The sequence below is a fragment of the Rhamphochromis longiceps genome, linkage group LG4 (assembly GCF_057381845.1).
Source record: "Rhamphochromis longiceps isolate RC_006_pf linkage group LG4, R_longiceps_female_GT1.1, whole genome shotgun sequence".
Taxonomy (NCBI): domain Eukaryota; kingdom Metazoa; phylum Chordata; class Actinopteri; order Cichliformes; family Cichlidae; genus Rhamphochromis; species Rhamphochromis longiceps.
Window position 1 is genome coordinate 30,191,231 of NC_140560.1, and position 19,382 is coordinate 30,210,612.

At 39.2% G+C, this 19,382-nt stretch overlaps 3 protein-coding genes and 1 long non-coding RNA gene across 8 annotated transcripts in view; 2 read left to right on the forward strand and 2 right to left on the reverse strand.

Moving 5' to 3' along the window:
* Nucleotides 1-498, reverse strand: part of LOC146671982 (uncharacterized) — a 56,364-nt gene extending 55,866 nt beyond the window's left edge. For all 4 annotated transcript variants that reach the window (XR_014911522.1, XR_014911523.1, XR_014911521.1 and 1 more), the window contains exon 1: nucleotides 395-498. This is a non-coding gene — a long non-coding RNA (uncharacterized LOC146671982). The remainder of the gene's footprint in view (nucleotides 1-394) is intronic.
* On the forward strand, nucleotides 495-3,233 carry ccdc43 (coiled-coil domain containing 43). Of its 2 annotated transcripts, none has more exons than XM_085404427.1 (5): nucleotides 495-695; nucleotides 1,203-1,296; nucleotides 2,204-2,339; nucleotides 2,496-2,548; nucleotides 2,678-3,233. In XM_085404427.1, exons 1-5 carry the CDS (start codon nucleotides 522-524, stop codon nucleotides 2,863-2,865), a joined length of 645 nt encoding a protein of 214 aa, XP_085260553.1. In that variant the 5' UTR covers nucleotides 495-521; the 3' UTR covers nucleotides 2,866-3,233. The 2 variants fall into 2 exon arrangements, with proteins under 2 accessions (XP_085260553.1, XP_085260554.1); XM_085404428.1 differs by having other exon boundaries at nucleotides 2,207-2,339.
* A 259-nt stretch (nucleotides 3,234-3,492) lies between these two features.
* Nucleotides 3,493-10,516, reverse strand: meioc (meiosis specific with coiled-coil domain). The gene is made up of 8 exons (XM_085404426.1): nucleotides 10,298-10,516; nucleotides 9,895-9,997; nucleotides 8,454-8,626; nucleotides 8,240-8,344; nucleotides 6,601-8,083; nucleotides 5,983-6,117; nucleotides 4,863-5,040; nucleotides 3,493-4,778 (listed from the first exon to the last, which is right to left on the reverse strand). The coding sequence occupies exons 2-8, from the start codon at nucleotides 9,955-9,957 to the stop codon at nucleotides 4,588-4,590; spliced, it is 2,328 nt and encodes a 775-aa protein (XP_085260552.1). The 5' UTR covers nucleotides 9,958-9,997; nucleotides 10,298-10,516; the 3' UTR covers nucleotides 3,493-4,587.
* Nucleotides 10,517-11,724: 1,208 nt separating this feature from the next.
* fzd2 (frizzled class receptor 2) lies at nucleotides 11,725-17,223 on the forward strand. The gene has a single exon (XM_085404430.1). It carries the CDS (start codon nucleotides 11,906-11,908, stop codon nucleotides 13,541-13,543), a length of 1,638 nt encoding a protein of 545 aa, XP_085260556.1. The 5' UTR covers nucleotides 11,725-11,905; the 3' UTR covers nucleotides 13,544-17,223.
* Nucleotides 17,224-19,382: the final 2,159 nt, after the last annotated feature.

The window sequence follows — 19,382 nt, forward strand, 5'->3', positions numbered from 1 at the left end:
TTGTATGAGGAATGGATGCAGAGTTTCTCTCATTAAACGACGACAGCTTTCGTCTCAGTTTAACTACAATCTTGTGGCTGAAAACAGAAGAAATTGCAAAAGAATACAAAAAATGCTAATAGTGTCACGCTGTGAATAAATATTACAGCTTAAATTCATGTTGAGACAAAAGTTATAAGTAAAAAAAATACACATTTCTATGACTGCATAAACATTTTCTTTATGTTTCAAAAATGCTACAATTAAAGAAAAAATAGTAATTAGCACGCAAACTGCCTCAGCATTTCTTTCAAAGCAACAGCGAGAGATAAATTTGATTTTAAGTTCATATACTCAGCCAATCAGCTGCTACATTTGTGTATTAGCTTGTTACAAAATAAAAACGATTCATTACCTTGGTCGCGCTTTTTCTGTCCTTTGTATTGAAATGCTGAATTGTCAAACACCTTTTAAACTTTTTCTTTTTCGCAGGCAATGACAACGGACAGCCGAGCTGCATCGTAGGACCCAAAGGGGCCAAGATGGCTGCGCCCTTGACAGACGCCGGGGAGTTTGAAAGCTGGCTAAATGATCGACTGGACTTGTTAGAAGTGGATCGTGAGGTGTATGGGGCGTACATTTTAGGGATTCTGCAAGAGGAGGAGACCGACGAGGAGAAAGAAGATGCGCTTCAAGGAATTTTATCTGCATTTTTGGTGAATATTCGAAGCGCATGTTCGGTTCTCCCAACAAGGCTGTGTTTTCTCGTCTGTTGCTGTCCGTCTTGTCGGTCTCCTGGTAGCTTACCAAGTGACAGTGCTGATGTCAGCCTCTATATGTGGCACTAATGATCGACCGTAGATGCTATTAAGTTTCTTTAGCTAAGATCCAGTAGTAATATAGGTCAAATTGTTTCGCCAAACCCCACTAAGAAATCGCCAGGTTTTAGATGAATGTGGTCTTAAGCCGCAATGATGCGCACCACGTAACAAATAAAGGCTTTTCTACATTTTCCGAGACGTTTTTACGTTTGCGGCTCAGAAAAAATACAGTAAATCACCTAGTGCAGTTTATATATATATATATATATATTGATAAAATAACGTATCTAAACTTCTTGTCTTATCACTGCTCCTGAAAAAAATATGTTTTATGTAGTGAGGTCAGAATTCGAGTTGTTACTTCTGTGTGACTTGCTTGAATTCGCTGTCATTTGTGTACAGGAGGAGAACACAGTGGAAGATGTCTGTAAACAGATCATAAAGCAGTGGGAAGAGTGTTGCAGCAAATCTGCAGCCAAAAAGGATGCTGATGATGGTATTGTATGACTGATTCATTCCCGATACCATATTTATTGTCCTTGACTCAGAGTTACTCAGTTGGGAGTAAGGGGAAAGCAAACAGGACAAAAGCCAAAGCATGGGAGCGAGTCAGTGTTTAATAATTACTAATGATTAAAATGCAATAGTGGTGTTTAAGCACACAGGGTGAAAAGAGGTGAGTTAAGAAACACTCAGTACATCATAGGAAGCCCCCCAGCAAGCCAAGCTTAATGAAGCCTAACTAAGGGATGGTTCAGGGTCACCTGATCCAGCCTTAAATATAACCTTTTCAACATTTTAAGCCTACTCTTAAAAGTAGAGAGGGTGTCTGTCTCCCAGATCTAAACTATGAGGTAGTTCCACAGAAGAGGGACCTGAAAGCTTAAGGCATTACCTTCAACTCTGCTTTTAAAAAATCTAGGAATCACAGGTAAGCCTGTAGTCTGCGATCAAAGTTGTATATCTTCTCTACAAAGAACACAAGAATAAATTCATCAAAGGATGGCAGATTCATCAGTTTATTTAAATCCAGACTGAAAAGGGAAAAGACAGCTTGCTACTTAGGCTGTCTTTAATACTGGTTAAACTTACAGAAGCATTACATCTATGAGTTGAAGATCGTTTGCCTTGAGTTTAAAGCAGAGTGCTTTGTGACACTTCTATCCAAGGGAGAGATTTCCTGGAAACACTAACAAAAGCAGCCCCCAAGACTGAAACCAGAATGTAGGCTTGAGTTTGGAATGAGAATGTTGACTATGTACATAACCATAAGGAAGTGTTATGCTGTGTGGAGACATATTGCCCTCATGGCTCCATCTGCTAGTAAACCTATATACTGACAGCGAGAGAGGAAAAAAATCTAAAATAGCAAAAGCACATTTTTTGTCCTTTCTTCTCTATAGCAGAGGTCCAGGCCATTGCCAGTATGATAGAAAAACAAGCTCAGATTGTGGTGAAGCAGAAAGAGGTGTCTGAGGAGTCCAAGAAAAGGAAAGAAGCCCTTCTCGCTCAATATGCTAATGTAACAGACGAAGAGGAATATCCTTGATTTATTGATTGAAAAAACAGTAAGTCTGCAGTCAGTTTGGCAATCATCCATATTTTTCACCATGCAAAGGAAATGAGGGAAACTGTTTGTCTCATCCAGTGCAGTCATAACCCTTAAGATGTCAGTTCTTTCCTTGACTAAAGCACTGAAGCTGAAGAAGAGGAGCCAACAACTGGAAATATCACTGGAAATGATAAAAGTATCCTTTGTGCAGATATTTTACAATTGTATGTAACCAAGTCTAACCCAAAGAATGGATAATTGATACATAACCATGATGTGTACAGATTTTAGTTTTCTTCCACTTGTCCTTTACTCAAAGTGTCAGGCCTGTTCAAAAACACCAATGTGGAGCTGGTGCTGAACAGACAAAAGCAAAAGCGGGACCAGGCTCGCGAAGAAGCTCAAAAGAAGAAGGAAATGGACAAGATGCAGCGAGAGAAGGACAAACTAGCTAAACAGGACAGAAAAGAGAAGGAGAAGAAGCGTACACAGAAGGGTGAACGCAAAAGATAAAACCAAAAGAAAGGACACTTTGTAAAAAAGATTTTTGCTACAATATTTTAAAAAAAAAAAAAAGTCTTTGGCTCGTTTTCAGCTGAACACCATCCACATCAGACCCTTGTTTGTTTCTCATGTGTGTGTGAATAACAAACTATATGTTAAGAATAAAAATAAATGTCTTTTGTTTTCAGAGTTAAACAGATGTTTAAAAAAAACAAAGCTGTATGTCAATGATGAACATGGTCAATCCCTTGTTAGTCAAATTTTCACTTAAGTCTGCCAAATATAGTTTTTCCAACAAATACATAGTATGCTTTGAGTTGGCTAAAAGTACATTTAACCTTAAATGATGAAATTATACTGCTGAACCTGAAATTGAACTAATCGTAAGGGGGGTGAAGAAACCCAAATAGTTTTAACTCAACAGTTGAGCCTGTTATCCTTTGCCACATCTTGCAAATGCCTTCATTTTTCAAAACATTTTTGATTAAAGGCATGTGCTGCTGTAATAACTCAATGTTTTTTTTAAGAACACAGCAGTTGTAAATGACCTCAAATATATTATGTACCATCATTCTGAATGTTTACGGTTCATCTTTTAAAATAAATAAAAAAAAAAAAAAAACACTTTTCAGCTAGGAAATTGCTTTATTTTTGCTTTTTTTCCCCACTTCAAACAAGAAAAAATCCAACAGAAACATTAAAATAGCAGGAATAGAACAACACTGCTCATTCACAAAGCACACGAGGGAAGAAATGACACAATATGTATTTCCTGAGAATTCTTTGTAATGCCTCAATGTTTTGGTCCCTTGCTGACAAACTGTCAATTCACTGATGTTTTTTAATTGATTAATGCATTCAATTTTTTAGATGCTACACTTTAAAGCTTGACCATATTTTCGCTTAAGACTACATTTCACATAACAGAATTATGATTACAGTTAATAACAAATAATTAAAGTGTTAAATACTAAATGGAACATTTATCCAAAACTATTGACACTGATATGCAGCAAGTATTTGAACATTTCAGTGTTTTCAGAGTTTAACATCCCACCGATATGTCTGTTAATACCATGTTTCTAGCTGGAAGTGTGATTAAAACTTAAAATCTATATTTTTTTTATTAGAAATTTACATTAGTGGCACCAAATTGCAGATAAAAACTTTTCCCATTGTAGAATTTTAAAGTTAAATATGAAAAACTGAAGCTGTTGAAATCAGTTGGAATATTTCAGAAAGCATTTTAATAATTAGCATGTTCATTTTAAGCTACTGCCCTTGAGAATCAATTATTGCTTGGGAATACCCAGAACTGAGGTTCCATTACATTCCAATAAATAAGTAAAACAATGAAGATTGACTGAAATCTTCTACATAAATAGTGCCTTTAAATACAACAGTGATGGTGCAAGATTTGTGTTGATTGCGTCTGACACTAATTGAATGAAATTAAGTTAAGATGCAGCAGGATAAAATATTTCATGCAATTCCTACACAACGAAAGAAGCTCTCTGAAACCAAATGATGAAGTCATCGCACTTTTAAATTGCTCATCTCATACTCTGCAGTGATCTTTGTGTTGCAGATAAAATGTGGTTTTGACTTTCAGTTAGGTAATACTACAATAACCTTTGTTTCATTGACCCTGCTAGCTATAGAACACTTAAAAGCAGGGCAATGTGGAGTGACTTTAATTTTATCTTCAACTCATACTTGTCGCTTGCTAAATTATAACCTAAAAGAGTATCTTTCAAATGAAGAAGGGCACTTCTCCTTGTTTGCGTCTTCCTTGATAATATGATGATCCTGGATGATGATGGGTTTTGGCAGTGTGATCTGGAGGGCACACCACAGAGCTGTGCAGAGCTTCCTAGTGGTAGCAGCTAGGTCCTTCAGAGCCACGACCACCAACAAGGTGTCTGTGAAAAAGAACACATTAGGACATGCAACATGGAACATGCATGGAACATGCATACAACATTGTCTACCACTACGTGGATTACCTCGGTCCTTTGTGAAATTAGGTCTCTGCCACTGGTGCTTGGTCATGTTCACAGCCTCCTCCTTACATCTTGCCTGTGTGACACAAATGGCCATATGATTCTTTTTCAGGGCTGTGTGGATGTTTGCTGGAAGGGGAACACCACATAGACACTCCATTTTCTCCAGAAGACTTGCCACCTGTAACACATCACAAAAAGATCAATTAAAAAAATAATAATAAAAGACCAATCCCAAGGAATGATGACATATCATGCATGAAAATAATACAAAATGTAAAAAAAAAAAAAAAAAAAAATATTGAAGTTGACTAGGTTTACAGTTAAAATGTCCAAAGGTCTTAAAACATTTCATTTCTTTTAATTTTGCTCTGACTATAGGCAATAGGTGAAAATACAATATATAGATAGATATGCATGTATATGATATGCATATTTAGACATAAAAACAGGCTGTTAGTAAAGTGTCTAAAGACACAATTTAAAATTGGTTATTTCCTAAGTTGTCTGCTCTATGTGGAAAGCCCCAGAGTTAGGGGGCTTTTTATCCTTGAATGATTCATAGATTAATGCTATAAGGCTTAACAAAACAAAATATTCCTCTAAAGAAATGATCATGTTAAAGCACTGGATTGGAAAGCATGTGTAAATGACTACTTTAATAGGCATTCATAAACCCTGGAGAAATACTGCTGAAAACCACTTTTTAAAAAAATTACAAGACAGTCTGGCTGCTTGGAAGAAAAACAAAAGAAATTGGTGGCTCAAGACTTTTGTATACTACTATAAGTTAGGTCATGTTAGTGTATTTGCCACTTATGGGGTTTTGTTTGTTTGTGTAGTCTGAGCAATTGACACACTCCACAAAAAATGACCAAGGCCACAATTTAAACCCATCTATTATAAATACAATGTAAGGAAACAATTAAGATTAACTGTTTGCCTTACTGGGGCAGTATTTTATATGCATGTATGATTTTTAATTAGTGCCCCTGCTTAAAAAAAAAAAAAAAAAAAAAAAATGTAGGAACTGAGTTGCCTGTAACTGTTAACAACTGGTAACTGCTGTGATAAAATTCCCTTGTAGGTGACAGTATATAAGCATTAAATTCAGGGCTCTCACCTTTGCTTGTTCTTTTATCTGATTAACAATGAGGTGGTCAACTCTTGTGGGATTTGGTGGAGTTTTGGGCAGGTTACTGTTGGTCACTGCTGGACTTCTTTTCTCAAGAAATGTTTTTGTAAGGATGACTTCTGTCTAAAATAGAAAATATACAAGAATATGACAACCTTAAAAATTTTTAAAGGGTAGAATTTTTTTTTTTTTTATAAATACCAACAAAATATTTTTGTACATCATAAGCTGCAAACAGATTTTTCTCAAGCTGATGCTAAATATTAGCAATAGAGAGATTCGGTTGTTTTATTGTACTTTTTATATTTTATATTTATTATTGCATTTTGCACCAAGGGAGTGGCACTCCAATTTCGTTGTACCTTGTACAATGACAATAAAGGCTATTCTATTCTATTCTGGACCCAAGCTGACTAAAAATACATTTACTAGTATAATTCAGTTGTATTGCACACACAAAAGCTGTATTTGTATCATGTTTCATCAGCTGAGCAAATGACCTCATTAACTTAATTTCTATAAAATAAACTTTTTTTATAACTTTAGATTGAAGAGGGCTTCTACTCCTAATATCCTCTAACACAAAATCAGGACTTGATGGCATACCCTTTTTCTCTCCTTCTCCAAACACCTCCACTGCTCATAACACTCATCCAGGTAGAAGTAAAGCTGAATCACTGGTCCTCCATGATTCCTTAACACTGAAGTTGTCATTGCTGAGGCCATTCCATGATAAGTACTGTCCCTTCTGTGGGTCCTCATGTCGCTGAGGTAGGAGTTGAAAGCTGCAGATTCATTAAGTGGAATCACATCATCTGCTTCCATGCCAGGAACACTACTTGCATAAGGCTGTGTGGATCTAGAGCTGAAGTTGGATTTGACAGGGATCCCCGAGTACCTCCTGGGGTCATTTACAGGATACATTAAGGGCATGAACTGCTGTACATTCCCTGCACTGACCATGCCGTTTTCACCATCAAATCTTTTATACTGCACAGTCTCCTGGAAGTCAAAGTATGGGTTTTGTGAAAGGAGCTGTGCTTCCCCCTCTCTCATGAAAGTGTTGAACTGGGGCCTCCTAGCAAAGCCCTCTCTTAGAAATCCATTTGCTTGCATTTTGCTTTTTTCTTTCTGAACCTGAGATTTTGTCTTATTCTGCAGCTGATGTTTTGAATACTGGTTTGTAGTTACATTTATGTTCTCTCTATGCACCATCTTTTTGGGGTATTGATTTGGGGGATTTAACAGTGTGGGGAATTGCTTTGGCTGTTGGACATACTCTGTGCTTTGAGGGTAGAAATTGGGTAGATCTTGAAAGCCATCCTTTTTGAATGTTTGTTTCTTCACTCTGTTTCTTTCTCTTTGCACTGTCCCCAATTCCCCCATCAGCTGTTTTGGAATCTGATTTCCAGGAGAATTCTGTCTTGACATTGTAGGACTGGTTATTTTCCATTGTTCAGCCACGTTGTCTTCATGGTCCATGCCCACTATCTGCTTATGCATGTTTCCCAGGTCTCCACAATACACACCATCATTCCCATGTGTCATTAATGACTGAAAGCTGCTGACCAGATGGTTAATGTGTTCTGGTACATACTGCCCATTACCATTTGGCTTTATGCTGTTCTGGATGTAGTTATCTTCATAGAAAGATTCAAAACAGGGTGTGTTGTTTTCACTTTGAGGTCTAAAAATGTCACTGATGTCAGGAAAATTATTAAAAGCCTGACCATTGACTCCTTTATTATAAGATGGCATGTTGACATGTTTGTTCTGCTGCATCTGTGATGTATAGCTGCTTCCAGCATTTGGTACTGGTAGACCTGGTGGCAGCTTTTGGGGATGGGGTAGGTAGCTCTCTCCATTAAAAAGCCACTGTCGATTAGAAACAAGGCCATTCGACTGTTGCATTAGCTCACCAACATCTTTGTCTCCTGACCGATGCTGTGCTTTACTGAAACTTTCCTGAGATACATAGTTTGGAGTAAAGGAAGGGTTATGCTGCAGTTTTGCCTCAGATTCTAAATACTGTAGCAGTTCTTCACTCAATGTCTTTGGAGACCAGATGGGATTGCATGTAGGTAGGGTCCTAAAAGAGGAATTGAGGAATTCCTTTAGTGACAGTAATCACAAACTATTTTAAGCAGGTAAAACTTTCACATATCTTATTCTGTTGATTATTACGTTTTACAATGCACACTGTAGCATGAAGTAAACTACTACATGCATCACAATAATGACATACCCTTCACTGTAGAAGCTATCCTGTGAATCTGCATCATCCAAAATATTTGACACTAGACCCTGTAGATCACTCTCACCACCATAATCAGCATTTTCAGGGGGTTTCCTTAAAGTAACAGAAAATAAATTCTTAGGAAATAACAAATAGCCGTTTTGATTGAACAAGCATTGCTGCATAGCAATGAAACTGCTTACAACTTCATTTAGGTGAATACCTGCTTTTAATGCTGGGCTGGGCACATCTAATGAGTTCATAAGGATCATCCTGAGTAGAATAAGACCAGGGCATATAGGATGCAGTGTCCTGTTCCTGCTGTGACGCACTGGGGATGGAAATGAAGGGTATTGCTACCGTACTGCCATTTCCACCTCCCGCATTAACACCCACCTGAAATAAAGAAAATCCAATCTCATATAAGGCAAACTAATGCAAATTACAACACTTAAGCTAAAACTTTCACAGACAATTTTAACTCTGTAAAAATACGGAATTGAAATTATTTCAAATAATTACATTTGAAATGATAATGTTAATTTATTTGCCAGTTTTTGAACTAAAATATATTGGCAAAAGCCTAGCAGCTTTTTCAGTGGGTGTTGGAGTGAGAGGGTCGCCTCTCGTTTCCAATCCTGTTCTTGAGTTTCATCAACAGGATCTCAAAGCATAGCCAGGCGGGGGCGGCGGCGGGGGGGGGGGGGGGGGTCACTCACTTTGGGAATCTCATACTATACCACAGAGGATTTTTGCAAGGTCAAAGCGTGACCTCCCGCGTACACTGGAGCAGTTTGCAGCCAAGCATGAAATGGCTGCAATGAGAATCACCACCTCCAAATCTGAGGCCATGGTTCTCTGCTGGAAAACGGTGGTATGCTCCCTCTGTGTTGGGGGAGAGAGACTGCCTTAAGCAAGGTTCAAGAAGCAAGTATCTCGGGATCTTATCCACAAGTGATGGGAAGACAGAGTGCAAGTTGGACCAGCAGTGTGGCATTAGCAGTACTGGACTGCCTAATGAACAAAGAGCTTTTGATTTACCAATCTATCAATATCCCAACCTTCACCTAGGATCAGGTAATCTGGATATTGACCAAAAAAGTGAGGTCATGAATACAAACAGAAGAAATTAGTTTCTTCCATATGGTGGCTGGGCTCAGACTTAAAAGACAAGTTAAGAAGCTCAGACGTCCAAAGGAATTCCTGGAGTAGATCCCCTGCTCCTGCATGTCAAAAGGACCCAGTTAAGGTGGTTGGGATGTGTAACAGAAGGTTTACAAGTACATCCAACTGGGAAGAAACCCCAGGGTAGACCTATTTATTTGACAATTTTAAAACATCTCTATGCGATACAAGGAACTTAAAAAAGAAAGAAAGAAAAACTTCCAAGAATTGCAAGCACAACTTTAGAGATCATAATTAAAACATTGTTTCATTCCTTAGTGTGGTTCTAATCTGAACTAAAAAAAAAAAAAAAAAAAAAAAAGCCTTTGGGATGAACTGCATTTTTTCCTTTGTCCCATAACCCAAGTTAACCAATATGGTTAACTATGGAGGGGAAAAAATGATCATCAGTGAGTTGGCCTATCATAAACTCTTAAGAAATGGAGATATTTCAAATATGCAAAGTACCTTAGCCTAAATTACTGTTTATTCCTGCTTACCTGACGTTGATAGCTGTGGAAGAGTGAATTTGCAAATGCGCTCTGACGTCCATCAAACGCCATTCTGAACTCCCCTTTGGTTCTTCAGTACTCGGTTACAGCTCTGGCAATGTACAAAGAACGAAACATTTTTATAAAGATTTGCATAGTAAATTAAGACATTTGACAGATATGGAAAATACATTAGCAAACTACTTTTTCGGGAAAAGGCAACTTTTCAGCTAGCCAACTTAGCAAAATTAACTAGCCGTTTATGTAACTGGACAAGCTAGCAAACTTTGATGATGACTTTGCTAATTTAACCCGTAGCTTTAGCCTAACGCTTTTACCAGTAAATTTTTTCTAATTTTATTTTATTTTTTAACTTTTTGGTCAGCAAAATGTACCGTTTAAAGTTACCTACCCGCATTTAGTCAAACAAGGCGAACTTAAGGAGTTTCAACAGTTTTCTCGACAATCATCGCCTTAATCCCTCTCGTGCCGTCCTCAAGTCCACCCAGGAGATGTTCGATGTTGCCCTCGCGACCTGAAAGCACATTGGCTGAGGCTGAGGGATTATACTTTTACTCCAATTAACATCAAGCAGAAAACAAAGGGGCATAGCAACATGTAGCGGCATCCCCTCCCCCATAATTTATACCATGGTGTGGCATGGCAGGTGCTAACATAAAAAACACCTTACACAGAAACTGTGTATAAAGGCTATATAGGCTATGTTAAGCAGAACATGTAAATACTATCTTTATTATAATAATCATTTCTTCTAATATAAGTGGTAGTAGTCAGTTTTAGGTCTGCAGTTTGTTCATTAAATTAATTTTAAAATGAAGATATTATGATCTTAGTACATACAAACAAACTGAGTTACTGATGGACACTTGAAAGTGACACGAAACCCTTCTCCTATCTACATTTTAGTTTAAGGGGCGCTTGTAAAGTCTATTCTACCACACCACTCCAGCTGTGGAGTTAATTTCAAAGCGTCTCAAAATGCAACCAGTAGACAAGAAAGTGTTCCTTCAAAATAAGAGCATGCGCATTCTAGTGGGCCTAAACGGAACAGAACCGATTTTGGTCGACAAAAGAACCCCCAAATTTGTAATCCATGGGTGCAGGTTGTTCAGGTCAGATATTGAACCCTCTTAATCCATGCAAGAATGTGGGTCCGAGATAAAAATAAAAAAATAAAAAAAACACTATAATTTAGAATAAAAAGAACATTGTTAAAGTATTGTTAAAGTTGTTGAAGTAAAAGTACCCATCATGAAGTTCTTATTTTCTGCAAGGTTGTTGTTGATTTTCTGTCTTAATTGTGTATAACAATAAGCGATAACAATAAAGAAAATTAAAATGAACTTAAAATAAGACTCAGATTGTGCAAAAGAGCATATTACACATATCCCATAAATCATAGACACAGACAACAATGGGAATGTAGAATAACAAATAAGCCTGATAGAGAATCAGCCCTGCTGCCTCCACAGTGAAGAATGGAGTAGGTGAAATGGATTGTCCATGATAATAATACATGTGTTCAGTCACCCCCTGTCACTTCCTGACTCAAATGTCTCCAGAGTCTCTGGCTCTGATGCCACAGATGCCATTGAAACTGCATAGATTGTCTGCCTTCAACCTTCAACCAAAGCTACGATTATGATTATGATGCTGATTGTTACTGATGATGGTGTTGGTGCGGGTGTTAGGCATTAAAGCAAAAATATCTGAGACTCGAGTATTTTCCTTCAAAATCATATTGGGATTTTATTTTGAAAGATTGTACCGGATGTTGTGGCGTATTTCTCACTAACGCTGGCCCGAAGGGAATTTGAGTATTTAGAAGAGAAAAAAGTCAGCCAGCAGTGTTTAAGCAGAGACTAAGCAACAAAGAGAGGAGCAACTTTGCCCCCCTATAGAGACTTACTGTTACTGGAGAACTGATAATACGAAGGAGCTCACTAGATAAATTTACAGCGACTTTATCAGGCTGTAGTTGATACTTAAACTTGGGAAGATGCGTTTTTGCAAAACTTTTTTTTTTGCGGTCCTGCTGCCCCTGCTGATATCAGCACAGTATCAAGGCGACAACGGAATAGTTGTCCCGGAACATGGATTTTGTCAGCCGATTTCGATACCTCTGTGCACGGACATTGCTTATAACCAAACCATCATGCCCAATTTAGTGGGTCATTCCAACCAGGAGGACGCAGGGCTCGAAGTGCACCAGTTTTACCCGCTCGTGAAGGTACAGTGCTCGCCAGAGTTGAAATTCTTCCTGTGTTCCATGTATGCGCCTGTTTGTACAGTTTTGGAAAAGGCCATTCCTCCATGCAGATCGATTTGTGAGAGGGCCAAGCAGGGCTGCGAGGCTCTTATGAACAAGTTTGGCTTTCAGTGGCCGGACCGATTGCGCTGCGAAAACTTCCCTGTGCTGGGAGATGGACAAATCTGCGTGGGCCAAAATGACTCCTCCACTGCCACCGTCCCTCCGGTTATATCTGTTCCAGGAACGTCGGATGTCTCCATAATCCCCCCACGTGGAAGGCCATTCCATTGCCCGTCTGTTCTTAAAGTTCCCCCATATTTGAATTATAAATTTTTAGAAGAGAAGGACTGTGCCGCTCCCTGTGAGTCATCTAGGAGCGGTGGGAAAATGTTTTTCAGTGATAAAGAAATTCATTTCTCGCGCATATGGATTCTAGTTTGGTCTGTGCTTTGTTGTGCATCTACGTTATTCACAGTAACCACTTATTTAGTTGACATGCAACGCTTCAGATACCCAGAGCGGCCCATCATCTTCTTGTCTGGCTGTTACACTATGGTCTCCATTGCCTACATAGCAGGCTTCTTCCTCGGTGATAGGGTGGCGTGCAATGACAGCTTCACCCCTGATGGCTATAAGACCATAGTCCAAGGCACCAAAAAAGAAGGCTGTACTATCCTCTTCATGATGCTCTATTTCTTCAGCATGGCCAGCTCCATATGGTGGGTCATTCTATCGCTCACCTGGTTCCTGGCTGCAGGTATGAAATGGGGCCACGAGGCCATTGAAGCTAACTCTCAGTATTTTCACCTGGCAGCCTGGGCAGTGCCAGCTGTCAAGACCATTAGCATCCTGGCCATTGGGCAGATTGAAGGTGATGTGCTCAGCGGAGTCTGCTTTGTGAGTCTCAGCAACCTGGATCCTCTGCGGGGCTTTGTTTTGGCCCCTCTCTTCATTTATCTTTTCATCGGCACCTCTTTCTTGCTGGCTGGCTTTGTGTCACTGTTCAGAATCCGCACCATCATGAAACACGATGGCACCAAGACGGAGAAGCTGGAGCGATTAATGGTACGGATCGGGGTGTTCAGCGTGCTCTACACGGTACCTGCCACCATTGTTATTGCATGCTTCTTCTATGAGCAGGCCTTTCGGCCCCACTGGGAGCACAGCTGGGTCAGCCACAACTGCAGGAGCCTGGCCATTCCCTGCCCTATGCATCCTGGACCCCACATGACACCAGACTTCACCGTCTTCATGATCAAATATCTGATGACTCTGATAGTGGGCATCACCTCTGGTTTCTGGATCTGGTCTGGAAAGACTCTGAACTCCTGGCATAAGTTTTACACAAGGCTGACAAATGGCAAACACGGAGAGACCACTGTGTAGAGTGAAAGCACATGAGTGTTGCTGGGATTATTATTTGTTTTATTATCTATACCTCATGTCATAGGTAAGTAGCACAGTGAGTAGCTGTAGCATTTGTGTTTGCCTCAGCTTTCTAGTCCCACTTGCATGCCAAACTGAGGGTTGGATTTTGAGAAAAACACAAGCTGGATAAACACAGACTGAACCTGACTGTGTGAACAAATAACAATCATGGCTATGGATGCCATGTGCTGATTGCTCTCCTCACCTTCTCTGGTTCCTTTCTTAAAGCCTCCATAAACTCTGGGGAGTGATGATCCAGCAGACAATAGAACACAGACTGAATGACTGATTTGAATTTTTTTGAACTCTTGCAAAAACATTTCATGTACAGTTTTACAAAATTGTAAATAGTATTTGTAAAAACGCAACATTATATTATTGTATTTAAAAAGTAAATACTTTACCTTATCTGCTAGTGTACTCAAACTAAGTAATTTTGCACTGTATGAATGCCACAAGCCCAGACAAAGACATGTCTGTTTTTTGTTCTTTTTGCGTTTTCTTTTCTGTTAATTTGTGATTATAGATTAGAACATTGTGTTGTTATCCTTAATTTACGGAAAACATGTGCAGAGTCTCTGCAGAATTTACAGATATCAACTCATGACTATGAATTTTGAACTTGTGGTTAGACAGGAACATCATGCTTTGTGTGAGGTTTTTTTTCTCATCTTTCTGCTCTTATATGTGTTCAGTATTGTTTTAACAATTAAACCCTGTTGTTAACGTGTGATTTTCTTTAATTCAAGCACAGCCACATTGTTTTCTCAAGGGGTGAGGGTTGTATCACACCTGAACATCTGTTGCCTCAGACTGACGGGCAACAGTTAAAGTGATTATTGAACACAGAATTATCCCCCAGGGAAATACAAGGAATCCACGTACGTTGAGCCTGTCAGTATAAACACAATTCGCCTGTTAATCACTTACTCTGTCAGTAAATTGTAAAATATTGAACATCTGGGGAGGGGGGGGGAGGGGGTTGTGCCTAAGCAACTAATGCCACCATGTAAGAATGCAGCAGGGAACATCTTCACACATGTACATTAACATTGCGTTCGAGTGCTGAACAACAACAAGAAACTTTTTTTTCTTGCCTGTTGTGTAAACTAATGGGAATCTTCTGGCAAGCCAAGCCTGTGCTGTTGCATAGGTGTGAAAATGTTCCCGCTTGTGCGGTCGGTGAAGGCGGAAGAAAAATATTCATTTGCTGTTGTTACTTCTCTGGACTCTCTGTGTATTGTAGCAAGTTGGAATCCCCCAAGCTGCTTATGGCTGAAACTCAATCGTCTCTGCAGTGATGTCATGAAGTAGATGGATGTGTAAGAGAAAGCTGATCCCTGTGCCTCAGAGCAGAAGCTCTTGGCTAGAGGCATGCATATAGTGTATGCATATAGTATATACTGTTAGTGAGTGAGTGAGTTAGTCTGCACCTCTCTGGATAATATTCTAATTTGAGTTACCTTTTCGACTTATATCACGACCAATGGGTTGTTATATTTATTTGATGTTTGTCTTTTTTATATCCTCACCAAGGGTTTAATAAAGACGGGTTGTAATAACAGATGGGTAAGAGTGATTAAAGGTAAGAACAGAGACTCTAAGGGGGGAAAACCATAAATCTACCTGCCTCCTCTATTCTGCCCTTTTACACCCTCTATGTCTCCACCCTCCCTGCCTCTCTCCGCTCAGATGAATGGGGGGAATGTGAGTGAGTCAGTGGAGCAGTGCTGGGCCTTTGCCTAGTGACAGACAGTCTCCTGTGCTGCTCACTTCAAAGTGCCGCTGAAACCTGACAAGCTTCATGTAAACAGTACTGGCTGGCCCGAAGGCCCACTTCCTGCGCTATACTCAGCTTAATGGCTGGCTTGTTTGGCTTTGCACTGAAGCAGAGAAACGAATGAAGTGTGAGAGAATGAAGAGAGGCGGTATGTGGGTGGGGTCCCAGTGGTGAAGAGAGTGACATTGTTTTAGGATTTAGGGGAGGAGGGATTTGGAGAGCCTGATGGAAAATTCAGAATTATTTGCTTTTGTCTTGCAGAGAGAGAAAAAAAAAACAAAGAGAGAAAGAAAATGAGAATCCAAATGAGGAGAGACATAATTGTGATTTGGCAAATATTCTGAGAACAAAAACCTTTGATCGCAAACCATCAAAACTAAATAGAATCAGATGCTGCTCCTAGTAACTTGTCCCACAAAAATAAATTGTAAAATATACTCTGTGAGTAAGTCTTTAATGTTTTCTATGCCCAGTGACCTATCTGGGGTAGTTCAATACAGATTCTACTTGGTGAACTTCACAATCTCTATCCATGGAGAGAACAGTTTAAAAATGTGAAGCATTAGTTGGAGTTTTATGCCTAAAACTTTAACTTTATGCATAAAACTGTTAATATTATCTACGCAAGCGCTGGTAACTATCCAGAGTAAATTCGGCTCTTTAATGTTGTTTCCACGTTTCTCGGAAGCTGCAGTCTCATGTTGTTGGTCTCTGATCTTAAATCTTGCATGCAGTTGGTTCCAGCTTGCTTGGGGGCAAGAAGGGACAAGTCAAGGATCATGAAGACAGGAAGAATGTTTCTAGAGTTGATATTATGGTGTCGCTCCTATTAGACGAAGGTCTAGGCATGTCGGAAAAGGATCGTGTTGTTAGTCAGTGTTCTCACAGGTTCTGTAGATCCATCTTTTGAGCATGCTCTAATGTACTATGAACATTTTCTTAGCTTGTAACTTTTTATCCAGCCTGTGAAAGTGCTTCAACCAGACAAAGGACTAAGAAAAAGAGGAAAATGGTTAGAAAAAAAGGAAAGGAAGAAAAAGGGATCCAGACATGTAGTAAGCCTGTTTCTAATCAAATCTTGGCACAAAATCAAGAAGGAACCCATGCTCAGAAGGCTGGATTAGTTGCAGTCATACATTATCCTAACCATAGGAGAGTAGCTGAGGTTTTCCAGAGCACATACTCTATCTATTTGTCTTATATTGCCTTGAAGTCTCAAGAGGACATGCCATATGTTCTTTCTCCTCATGCCATTTGCTTTCAGAGTGGAATCAAGTGTAACAAATTGGCAGAAATATGATGGTTTAAATGTGTATTTCAGCTTCTGACTTTGATTCAGGGCTTCCAGCCATAAAGGGTCACCGTAAAGAGGTGTCTTTCTTTTGGTCGTCATTAAAATCATTTTCTAATTGCTGACTTTTTTCCCCCTCATTGTTACCTCACAAGCCATGATATTTGAAGAACTACATTACTTAGTACAAATAACTTTGCTGATTTAAAAAAAAGTAATTTAAAATATCCATTTACTTTAATATTAATATGGTTATTACACCACCCACAACCATGGATTGAAAAGTGAAAGGCTGTGGCACCCACGATGTGGGACGGAGAGATTTTGCCGGTCTTTCCTCCCTACTGCTGTTAGACTCTACAACATGGTCTCTGCAGAGGACCACACACAAAAATCTCATACACATTTGTAACTCTCACCCTGTTTCCTGGATGTGCAATTTTCCCTATGTAACAAAGTATTTTATTCTATTTGTATAGTACTTATCCTACTGTATATAGTGTTCTTTCTATTTTGTATAGTATGTTATTCTGTTTATCTTATTCTATTATATTATTTTTCTCTTAATTTTTTACTGCTCTTGTACTTCTGCCGTGACCAAAAATTTCCCATGTGTGGAACTAATAAAGGTTTCTTTTATCTCATCAGTGAAAGGAGATGATAATGGGGTCTGTAGGCATACATCATTTCTAACAAGATGTCCAGCTCTTCTTATTAGCGATCACTACACTTTGTTGGTTTCCAAATCGCATTGATTTGGTGAACACAGTTAAAACTAGAAAGTGTACCGGCCTTTACTTTCTCGTTGGCTGATTTTTATTGACATGTATCTATGTGCTATTGTATGCTCATAAGCGCACAGACAATGCAAAGGTGGCTTTGACAAGAATTCAAACATAAACTGTTGACACTGACACTGGGATGTTGGGGGAGTTTATTTAGTCCCCTGCCTTCAAGGACAAGGGTGCAGAATCAGTGTAGAAAGTAGGGGAGTGGCTCAGAGCCTTTCCAGCTGCCGAGCAGAGAGGTGCCGACAGCTGCATGACTGATATTTTGGGAGCCTGCAGTAGGCCTGGGATAATAATGGTCTTGATTGGGAGGAGTGTGTTTGAAGTAAAAGGATTGGTTAATGTGCATCTAGACACCACACTGTGTACACAACCATGTCTCTCTCATAAACTGTCAGAATGATGGTACAAGTAGCAAATGATAACACACACAGTGTTAGGGACTAAAGCACAAGTTTTTCTGCTACTGTGTTGTGTTTTTTTTCCCACAGCTGAACATATTTATTTTTGTAAAGTTGCAAATTTCAATGTTATGGAGACTATGAATGTACTCACAATGTATGCACACGATAAAGCCCAAAAATATAAATTTGTGTTACAAAACTTGTGGTCCTGTCGCCAGGCAGACAGCTTTACACAGATATAGACAGGGCCCACACCACTTAGAGCTTTAAAAACCAACAATAAAATCTGAACATCAAATCTAAAACTAACAGGTAACTACTGAAATCGTGCAAAGGACTGGTGTAATGTGGTCGCTCCTTTTGTGTTAAAAGCCGTTGGAGCATCATTCAGAGTTGACTGCAGTCTGTGTATGGTATGGTAACTGATGCCTGAGTAAAGTGCGTTGCAGTAATCAATTCTAGAAGAAATAAGATCACGAGTGACCTTCTTTAAATAGGACTGCAACAGGAATGGTACAATTTTTGATTTCTGTCAAAACTGAATGAAACAGGACATCATGATATGTCATCATCAACATCATATCTTCAAATTGCAAGCCTCTTTGCAAATATTTTCGAGACATTGACCAGAGCTATGGGAGGAAGGTGCAGTTATGATTGTTTCATTTTTTTTAGTCATTCAGCTTAAGGAAGTTTTTAGACGTCCAGATTCTAACTTCTTCTACACAAGACCTAATGTATAAGTTATCAATAGTACCAGGTTGAAACATAGAGTTGTGGATTGTTTGCATAGCAATGAAAATCTATACTGTGTTTCTGAAGCATTCGTCCAACCAGAAGTATGTAGGTTGTTTAAAAAATGGAGGATCAAAGACAGATCCCTGGGGGACTCTGTAAGAAAATAGTGCATCAAAAGAAGAGGCATCACTGATCCTTACGGAGAATGACCTGCTAGAAAGATATGAAATGAACCAATCCAGCGCTAGATCACTGATGCCAACAGTTTTTTCAAATGGCTCACTAACATATTGTGATCTGCAGTATCAAAAGCTCAGATAAAATCAAGCAGAATTAAGACACAACCAGCCCAGAGTCAGATGTGAGCAGCAGATTATTAGAGACCTTGACAAGAGCTGTTATCATGTAAGTGAAGCCCAGACTGAATATATAATATATATAAGATAAAAGTGGCAGTTTGAACCCATCAAGTTTTAAATGATTGAGTCTGGCCCAGAAAGTGTCAAAGGTGCTGATAAAACCAAGTCCAGCGGCAGAAGGAAAACTCTTCATCCAGCTATGCAAGTAAAAGAGGTGACTAAAGAGTTCAGAGCCTCTAGTTATGACAGAAATGGTGCCAGACAAAACACACATCCTTCCCAAGCTTTCTATGGCAGTGGTTAAAGACTCTAGATCATGCTGACAGAGATAATCAAGACAAGAAGTCATTTAATTTAATAGAGCTCAGTCTTTAGAGAGAGGAGAGAGCTCTGGGAGTGGGTATTTTTATGTCACTTCCTTTGCTTCCATGGAGTCA

Bases quoted from the DNA above. Each gene is read 5' to 3' on its own strand.
- ccdc43 (XM_085404427.1), top strand. From the start codon at position 522: ATGGCTGCGCCCTTGACAGACGCCGGGGAGTTTGAAAGCTGGCTAAAT. The intron at 696-1,202 runs GTGAATATTCGA...ATTTGTGTACAG, and splicing joins GAATTTTATCTGCATTTTTG to GAGGAGAACACAGTGGAAGA. The intron at 2,549-2,677 runs GTATCCTTTGTG...TCAAAGTGTCAG, and splicing joins TATCACTGGAAATGATAAAA to GCCTGTTCAAAAACACCAAT.
- meioc (XM_085404426.1), bottom strand. From the start codon at position 9,957: ATGGCGTTTGATGGACGTCAGAGCGCATTTGCAAATTCACTCTTCCAC. The intron at 8,627-9,894 runs GTAAGCAGGAAT...TCTTTATTTCAG, and splicing joins TCCACAGCTATCAACGTCAG to GTGGGTGTTAATGCGGGAGG. The intron at 4,779-4,862 runs GTAATCCACGTA...TCTTTTTCACAG, and splicing joins TAATTTCACAAAGGACCGAG to ACACCTTGTTGGTGGTCGTG.
- fzd2 (XM_085404430.1), top strand. From the start codon at position 11,906: ATGCGTTTTTGCAAAACTTTTTTTTTTGCGGTCCTGCTGCCCCTGCTG.